Source organism: Hippopotamus amphibius, chromosome 5 (assembly GCF_030028045.1).
Source record: "Hippopotamus amphibius kiboko isolate mHipAmp2 chromosome 5, mHipAmp2.hap2, whole genome shotgun sequence".
Classification (NCBI taxonomy): domain Eukaryota; kingdom Metazoa; phylum Chordata; class Mammalia; order Artiodactyla; family Hippopotamidae; genus Hippopotamus; species Hippopotamus amphibius.
Genome location: NC_080190.1, coordinates 141,482,261 through 141,501,568, shown reverse-complemented (window position 1 = coordinate 141,501,568; position 19,308 = coordinate 141,482,261). Strand labels below are relative to the sequence as shown.

General features: G+C 39.5%; 1 protein-coding gene across 3 annotated transcripts in view; it reads left to right on the top strand.

The window, feature by feature from the left end:
• Positions 1-19,308, top strand: part of DPYS (dihydropyrimidinase) — an 80,103-nt gene that overhangs the window by 25,212 nt on the left and 35,583 nt on the right. For all 3 annotated transcript variants that reach the window (XM_057734118.1, XM_057734120.1, XM_057734119.1), the window contains 3 exons: positions 8,510-8,666; positions 9,894-10,035; positions 12,136-12,278. In XM_057734118.1, coding sequence (XP_057590101.1) covers positions 8,510-8,666; positions 9,894-10,035; positions 12,136-12,278 — 442 coding nt within the window. The remainder of the gene's footprint in view (positions 1-8,509; positions 8,667-9,893; positions 10,036-12,135; positions 12,279-19,308) is intronic.

The following is a 19,308-nucleotide window of genomic DNA, read 5'->3' as shown; positions in this document are numbered from 1 at the left end:
GAAACATGTACCTTATTTAATATATCATGAAGATTTTCCAACTTGTGCCTCTATTTTCTATTGAATGGGATCAGCTTCTATTGAATTGAATCAGCTCTTCTTGCAGAGATTTTTTTTTTTTTTAGGAGGAGAATCTATTGACTTTCTGTTTTATTTTTATACTTTCCAAGCTGGAGAGCTGTCATCCTCAGGTTTCTTTTCACAGCATCCTAGGTTGGATATACTGTTTCTTGCTTCCCATTTCTCCCCTTTTTCTTGAATTACTGTGAAGATTCTCACATGATTTTTAAAGAAAGAGCATTGGAAGGTAAAATTTCTGATTCCTTGTCCTCAAGATTGTTTGCAATTTGAATGGGCATAGAATTCTAGGTTCAGAATTATTTCCTTCTGGATTATAAGAGCACCATTTCATTCACTTCTGACATCTAGTGTTACCAATAAATAGAAAAATGCCAATAAAATTCATGTCCTTTTGTCACGTTTTTCACCATCTGGAAGATTTTTATATTTCCTCTTCATTTTAGACGTCCAGAAATTATATTAAGACCATGTTTAGTAGTAGGATTTTTAAAAATTCACCTTCATGTTCAGATGCCTGTTTCAATCTGAAGCCTGATTTTTGATTCTGAACATTTTTCTTCTGTTATTTCTTTCACATTAATTTTCTCTGTTCCTCTTTTGGAACTCCACTATAAGACCTCTTGAATTAAGCCTCCATGTCCTTTAACTATTTTCACCTTTAAAAAAAAACTGAATTTTGCTCTATATTTTAGGAAAGGATTTTGTTTACTTCTTTAGCTCTTCTAATAAACTTTCATTTTGATAATCATATATTTATTGCCAAGAAAACACTTGTTCTCTGATAGCTCTTCTTTTTTCTACAGTTGTTACCGAGTCCAAGCTGGCTCTGCTCGCTGCACGACAGGCCAATGAATCGAAGATGAGGTGTTGAGGCAAGGAATGTGACTTTATTCAGAAAGCCAGCAAACTAAGAAGATGGCAGACTAATGTCTCCTAAAAAACCATCTTATTGGGGTCTGGATGCTATTTTGTTTTATAGAACCAGAGAGGGAGGGGCTGTGAAGAAGTAAAGTTAAAGGGCCATCAGTCTTACAAAAGATCTCCGGGAATAACCAGCCTCAGTGAGGGGATATGTTCATTTCAGCCATTCACACAGGTAGGCAGGGCAGATTGTCCACCAGTGGGCTGAACAGAGGCACTTTAGTTCAACATTCAGGCAGAGGGGCAGTGTTCCCAGAGGAAGGCCATCAAGTATGATTACAGTAACAAAAGCAACAAAAAGCAAAGGTTAAAGTCAAAGAAACAGATCCAACAAGGAGTCCGATTTAGCTCTACATGGTAACACAGTTGCTTACTTTTTAATTGTTTTCCTTCAGTGGTTGAGATCTTTTTGATCTCATTAGAATACTAACAGAGAATTTTTTTAAAAAATATTGTTTCCTAGATTATCTCTGTTTCTTGCTGAGTCAATTTTTCAGTTTTGTTTGTTTGTTTGTTTGTTTGTTTTAACATCTTGGCCCTTCTTTTTATGTTGTTTGTTTTTTCTTCAAGCATCTGGTGGTCCTGCACTGTCTGTATTTATGAGTGGACAGTTCAGGTGATTAGAGTGAGAAGCTGGTGTGGATTTCCTCTGCTATTGAGCAGGCTCCGCCCCTAAATGGGAGTGCCAACAATGAGGCTGTGAGCTTCGTGAATGTAATTGGGGCATGATCACTGGTGAGCTTCGGTTTCAGGTGTGGGGGCCTCACTCTGTAGCATCAGCACCACCTTAGGAGGCTTTGTTCCCCAAGCAGAGGTGGAGGTAGGTGCTCACTGCCCCAGCTCACCCCCTTCCCCACACTCACTGCCCTCCCCACCCCAGAAGAATGACTGTCATGACCCTTCCTTCTCATTAGAGTTCAGGCTTGTAGCTGCCTCTGCTCTCCTGTATAAACATTGCCGTCCCATTTGCTTTCCATCTTTCTACAATCTGTCATGACCTCTGGTCAGTCATGGTTCCTCTTTTATTCTCAGCACAGTTTTGGATTTTGTTCATCTGTTGTACATCTTCACCAGGGTTTGATGTGAAGCAAGAGACAGAAATGTATGTTCCGTCCATCAACATTCATTCAAAGCCTGTGGCTTCCCTTTGTTCGTACCTTGATATTTCCCTTTAGCATTCAGCACCTGCAATAAAAAGTGAAAAGCTGGTTACAGGAAAAAAAGAAAGCTTTCACATGCAAGCCACTGAAAGCAGAGTTGCCTTTGACAGTTTGCCAGGAATCTCAATTTCATGCTAATTTCAATTCTCAGTTAATCTAAGTTGAGTAACTAGAACTAGGTTAGTTCCCATCTTTTCTGTGAGAAGCCATTTTTGTAAAACAAATGAGGCAATGGAATCAGAAGGCTGTCTCTAGAGTGTCATCGTTTTCTTCCAGAAGCAGAATTCCCCTCCCTTGCTCCATACCCCCAGTTGGGCAAAACAGCTGAAATTGTATATCATAGAAGTTCCCAACTACCCTCTCTCAGACCTCTTTCACTCACTGTACTTTAGTCTTTGTCCAAATAGTATATATGTCAATATATGTCGTTTGCTTCAGTGACAGAGGTACTTTTTACTTTGGTTTGAGCAGCTTTGGTTATCCATGTTCCTTTTTTTTGCCATGTGTTGACATGTGAAATTATTAATAGTGTTTAAAAAAATACATTGTTCACGTTTCCTTCTTACTTCCCAGTAGAACTTGCATGCACATGGATTCACTGTTTTTCTGGTGCTTTGCTTAGAATGGTGGTGATTTCTCTCAGCAACTTACTTGATGCTGTCTTTGGTGTATAATTGTTATAATTTATTTCCCAATTAATGGCTGAAATTTTCAATACTTTTTTTTTAGTTCCCCGTTTACCTTTGTTTTAATTTGTCTTAATAAAGCTCAATTCTGTTTTATACCCGTATTCATGTCTTTAGGGTATGAATATGACTGTCACTTGAACTTATTAACAAAATGTTTTCTTTATACTTTTCATAAAAAACCAAGTTATTACACACCTAATATATGCTTGGCACTGTGCTCATGGCATTGGATTTGCAAAAATGGTTAAGATAATTTTTGGTTCTCAAGCAGGTTACAGTGAACTGGGCTACATTATGTTTGGATTTTTTTTGTTTGTGTTTTTGTTTGTTTGATTTGGTTTGGTTTGGTTTTGGTTTTCCATGTTGTAGAAAGCTTTTTTTCCAGGCTTATTGCTGTAAATATAAACTTCTCTTACAGGGAGGTTTAGATGTCCTATTTTCCATTTTATTTAAACTCTGTGCCCCCCCACCACCACATTTCTCTTGCATTTGGGGACTAAGGGGGAGAAAGAGCCACACAGAGGCCACTCTGCCCATGTGGTCACACTGTCTCCTGCTTGTTGGTGCCGACTGGAATAAACCAAATCTCACTTACACAGGTATGATGAGCTGATGCTTGGTAACCAGAGCTTTTCCTAAGAAAGGGTTGATATGTGTCTGAGTCAAGGTGGATTTGAATCTCAGGCTTTCTTTTTTCTTTCTTGTGCATAAACATCTGAACATCCCTTGTCCTTTAAATTTAGAACAAGATAATTTACCGTATGTCTAACTGCAAAGAAGTTCAAAACTACCCATTTTAAAACATTAAAAAAAATCATTTAACCATAAGGAAACTAACATTTGTAGATGAATTTGTTGGCTGCTGTAACAAAGTACCCACAAACTGGGGGGCTTAAAACAATGGAAATTAGTTTTCTCACAGTTCTGGAGGCTAGAAGTTCAAGACCTAAGTGTTGGCAACTTTGGTTCTTTCTATGGGCATTGAAGGAAGGATGCATTCCAGACCTCTCTGCTTGACTTGTAAGGACTCGTCTCCTCCTTGTGTCTTCACATTGTCTTCCCTCTGTGTCCAAATTTCCTCTTCTTATAAGGACCCCAGTCATGTTGAGTGAGGGCTCACTTCTAATGACCATTTTAACCTGATTACCTCTTTAAAGTGCCCTATCTCCAAATACAGTCACATTCGGAGATACTGGGGATTAGGATTTTAACATGTGGATTTTGACAAGGGACATAATTCAGCTCATAACAGAAAGTGACTCCAGGATCCCAGGAAGATGCTAGGTACTTTCACATGTGTTAATTTATTTGATCCTCACAAAATTGTCACATGAAAGGGACGTTATGATCCCATTTCATAGATGAGAAAAACTGAGACCAAGAGCAATGACATCATCCACAAGGTTGCCAACTAAAAAGCAGCAAAATCAGGATTTGAACCTAAATCTGTGTGATCTATTTTATTATGCTGCTTCTGTGTATTTTCCTTCTCAATTATTTTCTTCCTTTGTAAGTGTAATATTTTGAATCCAAATGGAGCCCAGGAAGGTTTTACTCTGTCCTTCTAGCTGGGAGAAATCATTTTTATAAAAGTGTTTGGCCTTCTGTTTGGCAGCCAGTGCTTTCACTCCTACACACCCATGCTAGCTTCTCTGCATCTTTCAACCTTTTCTAAAAGATCCCGTGACTTGATTAAATGCTGCTCCCAAATTCAGACAAGATGTTAACATCTGCTCTATCACTTTCATCTAATAAACAATGGGTCAGGACTTCCCCGGTGGCGCAGTGGTTAAGAATCCGCCTGTCAATGTAGGGGACACGGGTTCGAGCCCTGGTCTGGGAAGATACCACATGCCACAGAGCAACTAAGGCCATGTGGCACAACTACTGAGCCCACGTGCCACAACTACTGAAGTTCATGCACCTAAAGCCCGGGCTTCACAAAAGAAAAGCCACTGCATTGAGAAGCCTGTGCACCGCAACAAAGAGCAGCCCCCACAGCCCACAGCTAGAGAAAGCCCATGCACAGCAGTGAAGACCCAATGCAGCCAAAAATAAATAAATAAATAAATTTATATTAAAAAAAAAAAGGCAAAACCAAAACCAAAAAACAATGGGTTGTCTGATCGGGGATGGGGGATAGTTTGGGTTGCTTTGACGCGTTTCATTATTTGGAAATCTTAAGAATCTCTCAGAGAGCTGAACTCCTTTAACTGGGAGATTGCATCATAAGTGCAGATTCTTTTTTTTTCGGTTTTGAGCCAAAGGATGGAGAAAGAAGGAGAGAACATGTATGGGGAGACAGGGTACAACATAATGTGAAACTTGCTGAGACAGTGGGAGGATATTACTGATGGAGATGTACTATCTCCCAAGAGTTGTTGAAACCATCTGGTCTCGAATGTAATCAGGATAGTATCAGACTAGGACAGATCTAGGACTTTTTATTACCAACCTGTTAAGTGTAGTAAATAGAAGCAGTAAGTGAAATTGGAAAATTGCTTAACCACATCCACACATCTTATGGTTGACTTTTAAAAAATACATGCTCTTTACCAAGAAATGGAAAATGATACTTCCCAACTAACATACTGCATATGTGCGGTATGTTATCAGTATGCTAGGATTCTAATTCTAATGTACCACTTACTACCCCTGTGTCATGGGCAAATTAGTCTTATTGAGTGTCAGTTTCTTTAGCTGTCAAACCAGTGTTTGGGTTGCCATGAAGGTCACATGAGATATATGATCTTCAAGCTGTATTTGCAAACTTTAGAGTGCCATACATACATTAGATATTTTTATTACTACTACATTTTTGGCCCAGATGCAGCGGAACCCACCATTTTGCTGAATTAATCCAGTTTGATTCTTCAATTTATGGACTACCCAGGCCCCTTGTTTTCTTTTTACTGCTTGCATGCTGTTTAGTCCTTGGGAAAATGTTGAATACAGGGAAGAGTAGTTGGGAATTTTTACTTTTTTATCTTTTCATTTTTTTAAGTACTTACAGATAATTAATGGGGAGACAGTTGAAAATAGCCCTGTTAACGAAGAACTTGTTGTATATACCAAAAAAGTGGCCTGCCATATTGTAAAGGTGCTAAGCCCCAAGGAAATTACCTGTCGTCTGGTTTCAAAACAGTCCTGGCAGACTCCTGGTAGATGCTGACACTTTTAATTTTCCCTGAAGCTATTAAAATTATAGAACTTTTGGAACTGTATTCCTATACCACCTTGATGGGCCAAATCATTGAATAGAACATGTGATTAGATTCTTTCCTCTGTGATGAAGTAGCGGAAAAATCCTGAGTTGGCAACTTGTAAAGTGATTGCAGATCAAGAATCTGAGTTTCTCATTGTCCAAGCATCCATTAGAAGTTCTCTTGGAATAGGAAAGTCTCTTTGTACCTGCAGATAAAATACCATGTCCATCTTGATATCTCTCCAGTAAATAGTTCATTACCTCTCAGTTCACGTTAAAAGTGATTGCTTCTTGTTCTGTACACCAGAAGGAGATACTAACAGCACTTCCTTTTTTCTGGGAACAGGACAGTAAGAAACAAGGGGTAGGATTGTTTATATCGTGAAAGTGAAGAGTCTTAGCCATGGCTAAGTTCTTGGAGGATAAATTTTATTAACTATAGTTTGATACTAGGTTACTTAAGAGGCAAAGTTGGTTAGGCTTCAAGCAGCCTTGCTTTCTGGGTTTTTCAAATCCCTAGGATGACTGGAGGAAGGTGGCTCATTTGGGGGAGAAATGATCTGTGAAATAATAGGGTGCTACGTTCCAATTCAATATGACTCAGGCAGCTGGTGGCCATCCACTGTCAGGACTCTCCGAGGAAATCAGTGCATTTCAGTTGTGTATCAGGACTTTAACTAAAGTCTTGCATCTGGTTAACCAGAGTGAAGTAATTGGGGTGCCAGCCTCTCTTTTCTGTGCACTCGCCTTCATGACTGCGTGGATATCATCAGGTGATGCCAGAGAATCTATTATGCTGACAAGTGCTAATCAGAGGTAGGCTCCTGATTTTAAATTCAAATTCACTACGAGCTATTAACTTTTCTAACATTGTGTGCTTTTGATGGCCTCATTTGCATGATTTCATAAATATGCATTTCTGGCTACAATTTTATTATCTGAGTGTTCTTTTATTTAACATAAGTTTCTAGAGGAGGTTTATACCTTAAGGGTGTAAAAAGATGATCAATCTATTTGCAACAGAGATATAATGTGGTTGGACTACATATGACCATGTGATCATTGTCAGCAGAGTAGTAGAGTTTTGAGGTTAGGACCACTGGAGTCAAAATGCCTGGATTCAGATCCTACCTTCTTCACTCCATCTATGTTGAGTGCATGTAATTTAACTGTACAGAGTTTATTTAATCCTATAAGCCTTATCTTCATCTTTTTAAAAAATTTATTTTATTTGTTTATTTTATTAAAATATATTTGATTTACAATGTTGTGTTAGTTTCAGGTGTAGAGCAAAGTGATTCAGTTATATATATATATGTGTGTGTAATATATACACATACATATATATTCTTTTTCAGATTCTTTTCCCCTATAGACTATTACAAAATACTAACTATAGTTCCCTGTGCTATACAGTAGGTCCTTGTTGTTTATCTGTTTCACATATAGCAGTGTGTATTTGTCAATCCCAAACTCCTGCGTTATCCCTCCCTCCTTCCCCTTTGGTAACCATAAGTTTGTTTACTATGTCTCTGAGTTTATTTCTGTTTTGTAAATAAGTTCGTTTGTATCATGTTTTTAGATTCCACATGTAAGCAGTACCATATGATATTTGTCTTTCTCTGCCTGGCTTCCCTCACTTAGTATGACAATCTCTAGGTCCATCCACGTTGCTGCAAATGGCATTATTTCCTTCCTTTTTATGGCTGAGTAATATTCCATTGTATATATATGTACCACATATTCTTTATCCATTCATCTGTTGATGGACATTTAGGTTTCTTCCATGTCTTGGCTATTGTAAATAGTGCTGCAGTGAACATTGGGGTGCATATATCTTGTGGAATTACAGTTTCCTCTAGATATATGCCCAGGACTCATCCTTTAATGGAGATGATAATAGCATTTCCCCGATAGGGTTTTTGAGAAGATTCTGTTAGAATGACACATATATCAGCCGGCTTTTGCTAGGTGATGCTATAGGAACGAATTAACCTAAAATATCAGTGGCTTACAATGGCAGAGATTTATTTCGCATTCATACTCACATCCATCATTGATTGGCTCTGCCTCTGCTCCATATTCTCTTCATCCTGAGACACGCCTGAAGAAGCTGCTTCCACTGGTCTCACAACAGATGGAAAACTCATGCGGCTTTGACAGTTTCTGCTTGGAAGCAGCACATGTCACTTCTATTCATATTCAATTGGCTAAGGAATCCATGAGGCCAAGCCTAATATCAGCTGGTGGGTACAGTCATCTCCCACAACATGCAGTGCACACTGACTGGAGCACAGTAAAGCCTCAGTAAACAGTAGATTTTATTTTTCAATCCTGATCAGAGAAGTAAATTGCAGTTTAGCTAGGACAGAGAAGACTAATATCGATGTGTTGTCAAATGGCTCTCTTAAGAGCAAATTGAGGTGCTGAACGCTTCCCTTTGAACTTTCCAGGGAAGGTGGTCTACGGAGAACCTATTGCAGCAGGTCTCGGCACAGATGGCACTCACTACTGGAACAGAGAATGGCTCCATGCAGCCCATCACGTTATGGGTCCACCCCTGCGACCAGACCCTTCAACACCTGACTTCCTCATGAATCTACTGGCTAAGTAATCATTTGGTAGATGACTGTGAAGGGTTTTGCCAAAATAAGATGTTTTGTAAGTCTCAAAACTTGAGTGTTTTGAGCGTGGGAGATCTTGTCCTACCATCTGGACCTTCCATTGACCTCCCAGTCTTCTGTTCTACTTGACCTGACAGGCCCTGGGGAATCCTTCATCTGGAGACCAGAACGTATTGGCGTAATTATGTTATGATGTGGTGTTAAAATCTCTCCTGGCCACAGAGAAATCAGATCACCTTTACCGAAATTTTCCTTTGCTCTGATTTTCTCGTTGTCTTTTCTATCTCTTGTTGCCTAGGGCCAGGTCTCTTCAATATGTCCTGTTTTTATCATACGGAATATAACCTAGGGACCAGATGTGCTTGTTGTATGGCTACAAGAGATGAAGCTCTAGGGCAGAGCCACTGGAGGGGTGAAAGGCAAAATCCTGCCCTCTGAGCAGGTTATTCCCATAAAAGGTCATCCACGCTATTTTCAGATGCTGGTTTTTGGGACTTCGTGCTCACTTTTCTTGAGAAATACACCATTCATGGACATTCGGACATTCTCCATTCATGGTTACTCAGATCCAAGTTAACAAAGAGCTTTTACAACAGACCATCCAAGAGTTCACTAGCCATTTCCTCACAGCCTCCTTCCTCCTTCAGACTTCTGCATCCCCAAGGTGACTCACAATCAAAGCACAATTCCTGTCGCTCATGACATCGACATCCTCAGCCAATGTCCCACCTCTGCTCATCACAACATTGCCATTTGGCCAGGGTCTGCCTCTGTTCATGTGGCTCACCCTGGTTCATCTGCGTGTAATTCTGTACTCACAAGAAATTCTCACTTACATTATTGCCAGCAATCCTGAATAATTGTCATCAAATATTTATAACTACCAATTTCTAGGTGAGAAACTGAGCATTGGACAAACTCATAGTCTCAGAACCAGTTAAGTGATAGAGCCTAGAACCCATTTTTTCTGACCCAGGCATGAGTCTGCCTCATGCTTCTTGTAAGAGTATTATTCTCCGAAAGCATTTCCTAGAATAGAGACAGGCATGGGTGAAATGTATGTTTGAAAAAGCTGCTCAGTCTCCACTGCAGTATTCTGACTTTCAGTTGAGAATGGCGTCAGGAGAAACTACCATACCAAGGTTATGGTAGTTTCCTCCTGACATATTCTATCTACTCACCCCCATTGCTCTCATGTGTTTCTCTTTTACAGTGATGATCTCACCACAACAGGGTCTGACCACTGCACTTTCAACACCTGCCAGAAAGCTCTTGGGAAGGATGATTTTACTAAGATTCCCAATGGAGTGAATGGTGTTGAGGACCGGATGTCAGTAATATGGGAAAAAGGCGTGGTGAGTTTCACAGTATTCAGTCTGTTTTGCCTAATTCTTTAGCCAGGATCTAGACCATTTTAGGACCAGAATGCCAAAAGCCTTCATAGAGAAACATTTTGATTGTTTTCACTGGAGTGGAAACAGAATACAACCACATCACCACCACTACAGCATCCCACAAGATAATAATGAAAAATAATTTTCTTCTCTACATGGTTTAGAGGATGCTTTGCACCATGATGCAGACATGCGGGGATAAATTTAGATTGGGTGCCACAAGGATTATTCTTAAAGTCTTTGACATGTAATAGCACTTCTACTTGATTCCCATGTTTTTGAATCCCAGTTCCTCATGTGTCTCTGATATAAATATTCGGGATGATTGAAAACATCTCAAAGGATGTTTATTTTTTTTACATTCATACCTTCTTTTCGTATAAAAAGGTAGATGCCCTTTTTAAAGAACTTTTGAATATTATGTTTTAAGAACTGCTGTATGAGGTCACATAAATAATAATCCAAAGTATAGAAAGAGGTTTTTTTAAAATTTCATGATTCAAAAATTTCTACCTGAGGATGAAGAAGAATCAAATGGCTAAAAGTTCACGTGTTAGCCTGTCCAGCCAGCTGAGAAGGGTGGTTGTAAAGATCAGGAGTGGAGACTTGCCCGGTAATACCTGAGGTCCACATTGTCATGCCATTCTCACCCATCTCTCAGAACCCCTCCCTTCATTGACACATTAATCACATCTCACACCTCAGGATCCCTTACACATACCACTCATTTCTAATTCTAATTTTTTACCAGGTCTTGTCAATTTTATTTCCAAAATGTCTCCTTATCTCCACCGTCATGTCCACCGTTCTACTTTGAGGCCCATATCTTGTTTGGACCATTGCAGTAGTCTCACAGCTGGCACCCCTGCCTCCACTCTCTGGCTTGCTACAATCTGTCCTATTCTCTAGGACCCCAGAGTTGCCTTTCAAACACCAAGGTCTGTTCATTCTACTCTCCTCTCTAAAACCCTTTAATTTTCTGCATTGCTTATTGGATGATATTTGAACAGTTAATTTACACGTAAGGATCTTCAAAACATCTCTACAGCCCTATTTTCTGCCAGTTGTCTTCTCCACCCCTGTTACCTCTACCCCAGTTCTAAGCATCCCAGATGATTTTCTTCTCTTTCTCTTTGCTTAGACTTTCTAGTTAACAGTCCAGCCTTTTACTCTGAACTTGTGTTACTTACAGTGAGTAACTTCATTACAGCAGATTTTCATAATACATAAAGTGTATAAATGGCTTTAAAGTGATGGGATACTTCTTTGTAACATACAGGAGCCTATGTTATTTTCCAAAACATTAAGATGGTTCATTTATGGGAATATAACTTTCAGGACACAGTTCTTAATGTTTTTTGAGACAGGGACCCTTTGATAATTAAATAAACCTTAAGGATGCTCTTGCCATATAAATGTACATAGGGATAAACTCTCAACACTTAAAAACAAATCGTTTTAGAGGGATCACATCCCATAGAAGTCTGTCCATATTAAAACCTCTCACAGCAGACTCCCATGACTGTTGGTTCATGCAGATTTCAGTAGCACAAAATTGAACCTCTTAGTTGATTTCTAAAAGCGTTGTCACCTGATTTATAGGTCTCTCTTGTTTTAACTCTATAATATTCCATATAACGTCTACATGATCATCTCATAAATCTTAGATCTACAATAAATAATCCAGATGATAACTGTAGTAGGTGGTGGTAGTAAACTTTAAACAAGAATTGGAAATATTGTTACTAACATTTAGCTTTTGTCTGTGTGATTCTGGGAAGAATGGGAAAAACTAATGGGGCTGTTTTGCGAAGCTGATAGGTTTGTGAAGAGTTGTCTTCAGCCTTCCATATATAACCCCATTCATCCCCGTCATTAGCATGTGATTGTTTAAGATTTATCAGTATTCACAGGTGTGTTTGGCTTCACGCTGTAAGAAATTAGGTGCAGTTCTATTTCGTACTGAGATACAAGTCTCGTACTTTGCTTGATAAGAGATTTTTAGTGCTTTATCATTTATCAGAGAAAGAAATGTATTTTCTTCCTTGAATTGTTTTACAGCACAGTGGCAAAATGGATGAAAACCGGTTTGTGGCAGTTACCAGCACAAACGCAGCTAAAATCTTTAATCTCTATCCAAGAAAAGGAAGAATAGCTGTGGGCTCAGATGCTGACATTGTGATTTGGGACCCAAAAGCCACAAGGTAAGTCTAAGTTTTTGTATTACTTGGCTTCTCCGTGGAGGAAAAGCACTAACTTGCAAAGAAATTTTCATTGGCCTTAATCAGCTGTTTCTTATTAGGTGATTTACTTAGCCAGGCTCAGGTATTTTGAGCCTGTACACAAGATAAATGTTTGGATGTACAAACAGTCTTTTGTTTTCCTTGGCATAGAGGATGCAAACGTGTTGCTTCCCACTCCCTGGAAATGCATGTGGGTATAAAACCAGTATGAATTTCCTACTTCAGTGCTTGGCAGATGCATGAGTTCGCATGGAGGAAAGGTACAGAGCAATGAAGAAAAGGAAAGGCTTAGTCTGAAAAGGGCTGCATTGAAGACTTGAAATAATTACAGCCTTTTTTAAACTTCCAGATAGAAAAATTCCAGCACAAAGGATGTCACTTTTAGTTAGCTAGATTTTCCAGCTGAGTTCATCTTGAGCCTGTCATTCCCAGTAGACTCCGGCTTTTTGTTTCCAATTTCCATAATTCTATTTTAGTATTGCAGGTTTGGCTGATTCCACCAACTCAGAAAAGCATTCAATAGAAGCTGAAGCTTTGTTAATTTCTCCTTATAGGATGTTGGCACAGATACCACCTGCATCCTGATTTGTGTTTTTCATAAACTCTGCAGTTGTAATGGAGAAAATCCCACATCCTTTAACACTGCGTGTGTGTGTGTGTGTGTGTGTGCATGTGTGTGCACGTTTAAACAGGAATACAGTAGGACCTTATACCTTCACTGAATAGGCATTTAATCAAAGTCTAATAGGTTTTCTATTGTAGTAAACAAAAGTCTATGCAGGCGTAACTTGTTTTATTGCACTTCACAGACATCGTGTTTTTAACTAACTGAGGCTTTGTGGCATACCTGCGTGGAGCAAGTCTGTCAGGGCCGGTTTTCCAACAGCATTTGCTCACTTCGTGTCTCTACATCATATTTTGGTGATTCTTGCGGTATCTCAAACTTTTTCATTATTATTGCATTGGTTATGGTGATAAGTGATCTTTGATGTTAATATTGTAACTGTTTTGGGACGAACTAAGCCCACGTAAGACAGTGAATTCAATCGTTAGATGTTGTGTGTGCTCTCACTACTCCACCAAATGGCCGTTGCCCCATCTCTCTCCCTCTTCTCAGGCCTTCCTATTCCCTGAAACACAACAATATTGAAATTAGGCCAATTAATAACCTGACAGTGGCCTCTAAGCGTTCAAGTGAAAGGAATGGTTTCATGTCTCTCAGTTTAAATCAAAAGCTAGAAATGATTAAGGCAAGTTGAATGCAAAGACAGGCCAAAAGCTAGGCCTCTTGCACCAAACAGTTAGCCAAGTTGTGAATGCAAAGGAAAAGTTATTGAAGGAAATTAAAATTGCTACTCCAGTGAGCACACAAATGATGAGAAAGTGAAACAGCCTTATTGCTGATATGGAGAAAGTTTTAGTGTCTGGAGAGAAGATCCAACCAGGCACAGCGTTCCTTTAAACCAAAGCCTAATCCAGAGCTTTAACTCTCTTTAACTCTGTGAAGGCTGAGAGAGGTGAGGAAGGTGCAGAAGAATAATTTGAAGTTAGCAGAAGTTGGCTCATGAGGTTTCAGGAAAGAAGTCATCTCCATAACATAAAAGTGCAAGGTAAAACAGCAATAAAGCAGCAAGGTAACATAGAAGTTGCAGCAAGTTACCCAGGAATTCTAGCTGAGATCATTAATGTAGGTGGCTACACTGCACAACAGATTTCCAATGTAGATGAAATAGGCTTATATCAGAAGACACCATCTAGGACTGCCATAGCTAGAGAGGAAAAGTCAATGCCTGGCTTCAAAGCTACAAAGGACAGGCTGACTCTCTTATTAGGGGCTAATGCAGCTGGTGACTTTAAGTTGAAGTCAATGCTCATCTACCTTTCTGAAAATCCTAGGGGCCTTAAGAATTATGCTAAATCAACTCTGCCTCTACTCTGTAAATGGAACAACAAACCCTGGATGACAGTACATCTGTTTGATGAACATTTTAAGCACACTGATGAGACCTACTTTTCAGAAAAAAGATTCCTTTTGAAATATGACTGCTCATTGACTATGTACCTGGTCACCCTAGAGCTCTGATGGAGATGCACAATGAGATTCATGTTGTTTTCATATCTGCTAACCCAACATCCATTCTGCAGCTCGTGGATCAGGAGCAATTTCAACTTTCAAGTCTTATTATTTAAGAAACACATTTCATAAGACGGTAGCTGCCATAGATGGTGATTCTGCTGATGGATCTGGCCAAAGTCAGTTGAAAACCTTCTGGAAAGGATTCACCATTCTAGTTGCTATTAAGAACATTTGTGATTCATGAGAAGAGGTCAAAATATCAACATTCACAGGAGTTTGAAAGAAGTTGAGTCCAACCTTTGAGAGGTTGAAGACTTCAGTGGAGGAAGTACCTGCAGATATAGTGGAAATAGCAAGAGAACTAGAATTAGAAGTGGGGCCTGAGGTTGTGAATGAATTATTGTAATCTCACGATAAAACTTTCACGGATGAGAAGTTGCTTCTCATATGTGAGCAAAGAAAGTGGTTTCTTGAGATGAAATCTACTCCTGATGAAGATGCTATGAAAGTGTTGAAATGACAGCAAAGAATGTAGAATATTCCATAAACTTAGTTGATAAAGCAGAGGCAGGGTTTGAGAGGATTGACTCCAATTTTGAAAGAAGTTTTGCTGTAGGTAAAATGCTATCAAACAGTATTGCATGCTACAGAGAATTTTTTCATCAAAGGAAGAGTCAATCGAGCCTGCGAACTTTATTGTTGTCTTATTTTAAGAAATTACCGGGCTTCCCTGGTGGCGCAGTGGTTAAGAATCTGCCTGCCAATGCAGGAGACACAGGTTCAAGCTCTGGTCTGGGAAGATCCCACATGCCGCAGAGCAACTAAGCCCGTGTGCCACAACTACTGAGCCCACGCACCACAACTACTGAAGCCTGTGCACCTAGAGTCTGAGCTCTGCAACAAGAGAAGCCACTGCAATGAGAAGCCTGTGCACTGCAATGAAGAGTAGCCCCTGCTCTCCGCAACTACAGAAAGCCCGCGAGTAGCAATGAAGACCCAACGCAGCCAATAAATAAAATAAAATAAATTTAAAAAAAGAAAAGAAATTACCACAGCCACCCCAGCTATCAGCAGTCACCACCCTGATCAGTCAGCAGTCATCAATATGGCAAGACAACTCCACCTGCAAAAAAATTAGGACTTTACTGAAGCCTCAGGCAATGGTTAGCATTTTTTAGCAGTAAAATAATTTCTCATTAAGGTGCGTATGTTGTTTCTTTAAACATAATGCTATTGCACACTTAATAGACTATAGTATATGGGCTTCCTAGGTGGCGCAGTGGTTGGGAGTCCACCTGCCAGTGCAGGGGACACGGGTTCAATCCCTGCTCTGGGAGGATCCCATGTGCCATGGAGCAAGGAAGCCCGTGTGCCACAACTATTGAGCCTGTGTGCCGCAACTACTGAAGCCCACCTGCCTAGAGCCCATGCCCCGGAACAAGAGAAGCCATGGTAATGAGGAGGCTGCGCACCACAACGAAGAGCAGCCCGCATTCACCATAATTAGAGAAAGTCTGTGTGCAGCAACAAAGACCCAACACAGCCAATAGAATAAATAAGTAAATAAACAAACAAATAAATAAATGTTAAAATAAATAAATAAATCTTTAAAAAAATAGACTATAGTATAAACACATCTTTTATATGTGATGGGAAACCAAACACGCATGTGACTTGCTTTATTATGATATTCACTTTGTCACAGTGCTCTGGAACTACACCCGCACTGTCTCCAAGGTCTGCCTGTATTCTTCCAGGTTCATTATTCCCCCCAGCCGCCTCTTCAGTCACCCCCCCCCCCATCCCATTTCTCACATTCTGCAGTTTTCACAGTGAAAAAGATAAATAATGATAGTGCAAAAAGTTCTGACTGTGGCTTAGAGAAAATTCTTAAATTAAAGGGTTGGAGAAGCAAGATCTAAGTCAAAGAAATCCGAAGAGGGCTAGATCACTTCAGTGCATCCTGCCAAGTCAAGATAATATTTCTCCGTGTTTCAAAAGGACATTTAAACAAGAAAAGGAGAACAAAAAGGTCTCCAGTTTTTTTAAAGTATCTGAGAGTCAGAGAAATAGAACCCTATGGTTCATCTACCTCCCTGGTCACCACAGACAAAATAGCCGAGAACGACCTAAAAATGAAGAAGAACTGCAAAGAATGACACCAGCCCAACTAGATAAATAGAAAACAACTATAGTAATACATACCTTGTTTTTGTGTAACACTTTCTTAGGTTGCAAAAGACTTCCACATTTCTCATGTGATTCTTAAAAAAACCTTCTGAAGTAGGCATAATAATTATCAACATCTCATTTTACAGATGAGAGAGTGGACATTCAGAGACTTAAATGACGTGCCTGGGTCCTCCAGTTTGGTATTGATGAGCTGGGACCAGGACCTACACCTCAAACTCTCGGGCTGTGCTGGTTTTCATTGTGCTCAGCGCTTAGTTATACACAATAAGCAGACATCAATAGAGAAGACTCAGCACTAGTCATCAAATGCCAATATGTATCCTTTCCCCAAAAGACACATATATAAAAATGTAAATATTTAATTTTCTGTTATCACTACTGTTATAAAGTGAAGGACAGGTATTATACAAGAAATACCAGAGAACCAATGAGATAGAGAACTGGTAAGAGAAAGAAACTTAAAAGCACAGAGGCTTTTTAGCTTGACCTTAAGTTAGTTATTCTTAGGCTAGAAATGAGGGAAATTAAGCCGGTAATATATAGATCTTAAAAAAGAATAAGAACTAAACATCTGGATCATTATGGGCTATTCTGAAACAACTGAATAGGAAAGGAAGGACAAAGAATGTTATAGAAATCAGTAGCTAACACTGGTGAGAGAGTGGTCTAAATTTATATAGTTTGAAAACATGACTCAAAGAGACATAATCACAGCCTATAAATATCCTCCAAGCAACAATATATGTGGTAAGTAAAGGAAGTGAATTATTCACAGCCTTGAGTTCAGGTCATTTTTCTTTGTCCAGTTGTCTAAGGATGACAATGCTTTACCCCTGAGCTGGTGTCATCCTCAGACATTACAACAGCCGAGGAGACTCTTAAGGCTGGTACTGCTGGAGATACCCAGGTGTAGGGTTAAAAAGAAGATCCACAGGGGCTGGCCTTCCCATGGCTCTCCACATTGCTAGGAATTAGACCGGACAGTTTGAGTGTTTTCATTTCTCCCTCATCTTTGAAAAGGAATACATGTTTGAACAAGGAGAAAGTGCATTTATCATCGTTCATATCAAAAGAGAGAATTTGACAGAAACTGAACGCTGATCCCTTATTTAGGTTGATCACTGCACCAGCCTTTTCTACACTTGCCTTGCTTGTTAGGAGAAAGTAGCTCCTCTGAGCTGGCTGTTCCTGACCAAAATTTATGCTGATGACCTCGAGGAGGACCTGTCTGGTCTGCCACAATATTTTTAGCCTTCGCTAAGTGTCCATATATCAGCCACAGCTTCCCACCGTCCTCAGCCACTACCCCACCTCCACGACCGTCTGCCTCTCCTCGCCTGGCAGACTGCGTTCTCTGGGATGCCGCACACCGCTGTGCCACAGCCTTTAGTCACTGTCTTCCTCCCTCATTAACATTCTTGAAGTCTAATTCCATTTTCTAAAGTAAATGTTTTATTTCAGAATAGGTTTAGACTTACAGAAAAGTTGCACAGATAGCACAGAGTGCTCCCAAATGCCCCACACTCAGTTTCCATGATGATGATCTTACATTACTCTGATACATTTGTTGCAAGGAATGATCCAATATTAATATATTATTATTACCTTGAGTCCATACTTTATGGAGACTTTCTTAGTTTTTGCCTAGTATTCATTTTCCATTCTTCACCCAGGACACCACATGACATTTAGTCAGCATGTTTCCTTAGGCTCCTTTGGTCTCTGAGAATTTTTCTGACTTTATTTTTTTATTTTTATTGAAGTACAGTTGATATACGATGTTGTGTTAATTTCTACTGTACAGCAAAGTGATTCAGCTATATGTATACATACATATATTTTTTCTTTTTAATATTCTTTTCCATTATGATTTGTCACAGAATACTGAATATAGTTCCCTGTGCTATACAGTAGGACCTTGTTGTTTATCCACTCTACATATCCTAGTTGGGATCTGGTAATCCCAACCTCCCATTCCATCCCTCCCCCTTGACAACCACAAGCCTGTTCTCTACGACCTTGACAGTTTTGAGGAGTACTGGTCAGGTGTTTTGCAGAATGTCTGTCTATTATATTTCTTTGATGTTTCTCTCACTATTAACCGGGGTTATGGGTTTGGGGAGGAAGACCATAGTGGCAAAGTACCATTTTCATCACATCCTTTCAAGGGTACCTGCTATCAACGTGACTTCTCATGTTGTTGTTGCCCTGGATCAGCTGTGTCTGTTTTCTCCACTGTACAGTGACTCATTTCTTCCCCTTTTCATATTGTACTTTTTAGAAGGAAGTCACTATGCACAGCCCACACTTCAGGAGCAGAGAATTATGCTCCAGTTTTATGCTTTGATTCTACATCCCCAGAGCCTGACCCAGTTCAGCACAGAGTAAAAACACAATACATGTTGAAGGGGTGAGTGAAAGGGATACAGGTTCCACACTGCATGGAAGATTGATGTGATGAAGACATGGCATAAACTCTATTATATACTTGAAAGTTGCTGAGAGAGGAGACCTTAAATGTTCTTACCACAAAAAAGAAATGGTAATTATGTGACATGATGGAGGTGCTTTGCTGGTAATCATTTTGCTGTATATAAGTGTATCAAATCAACATGTTAAACTTACATGATGCTATATGTTAATTGGATCTCAGTAAAGCCTAGGAAAAGTAAAGAAATGACGTAAAGGAAAATTGGAAGGATTTTATGCAGCAAAAATTAT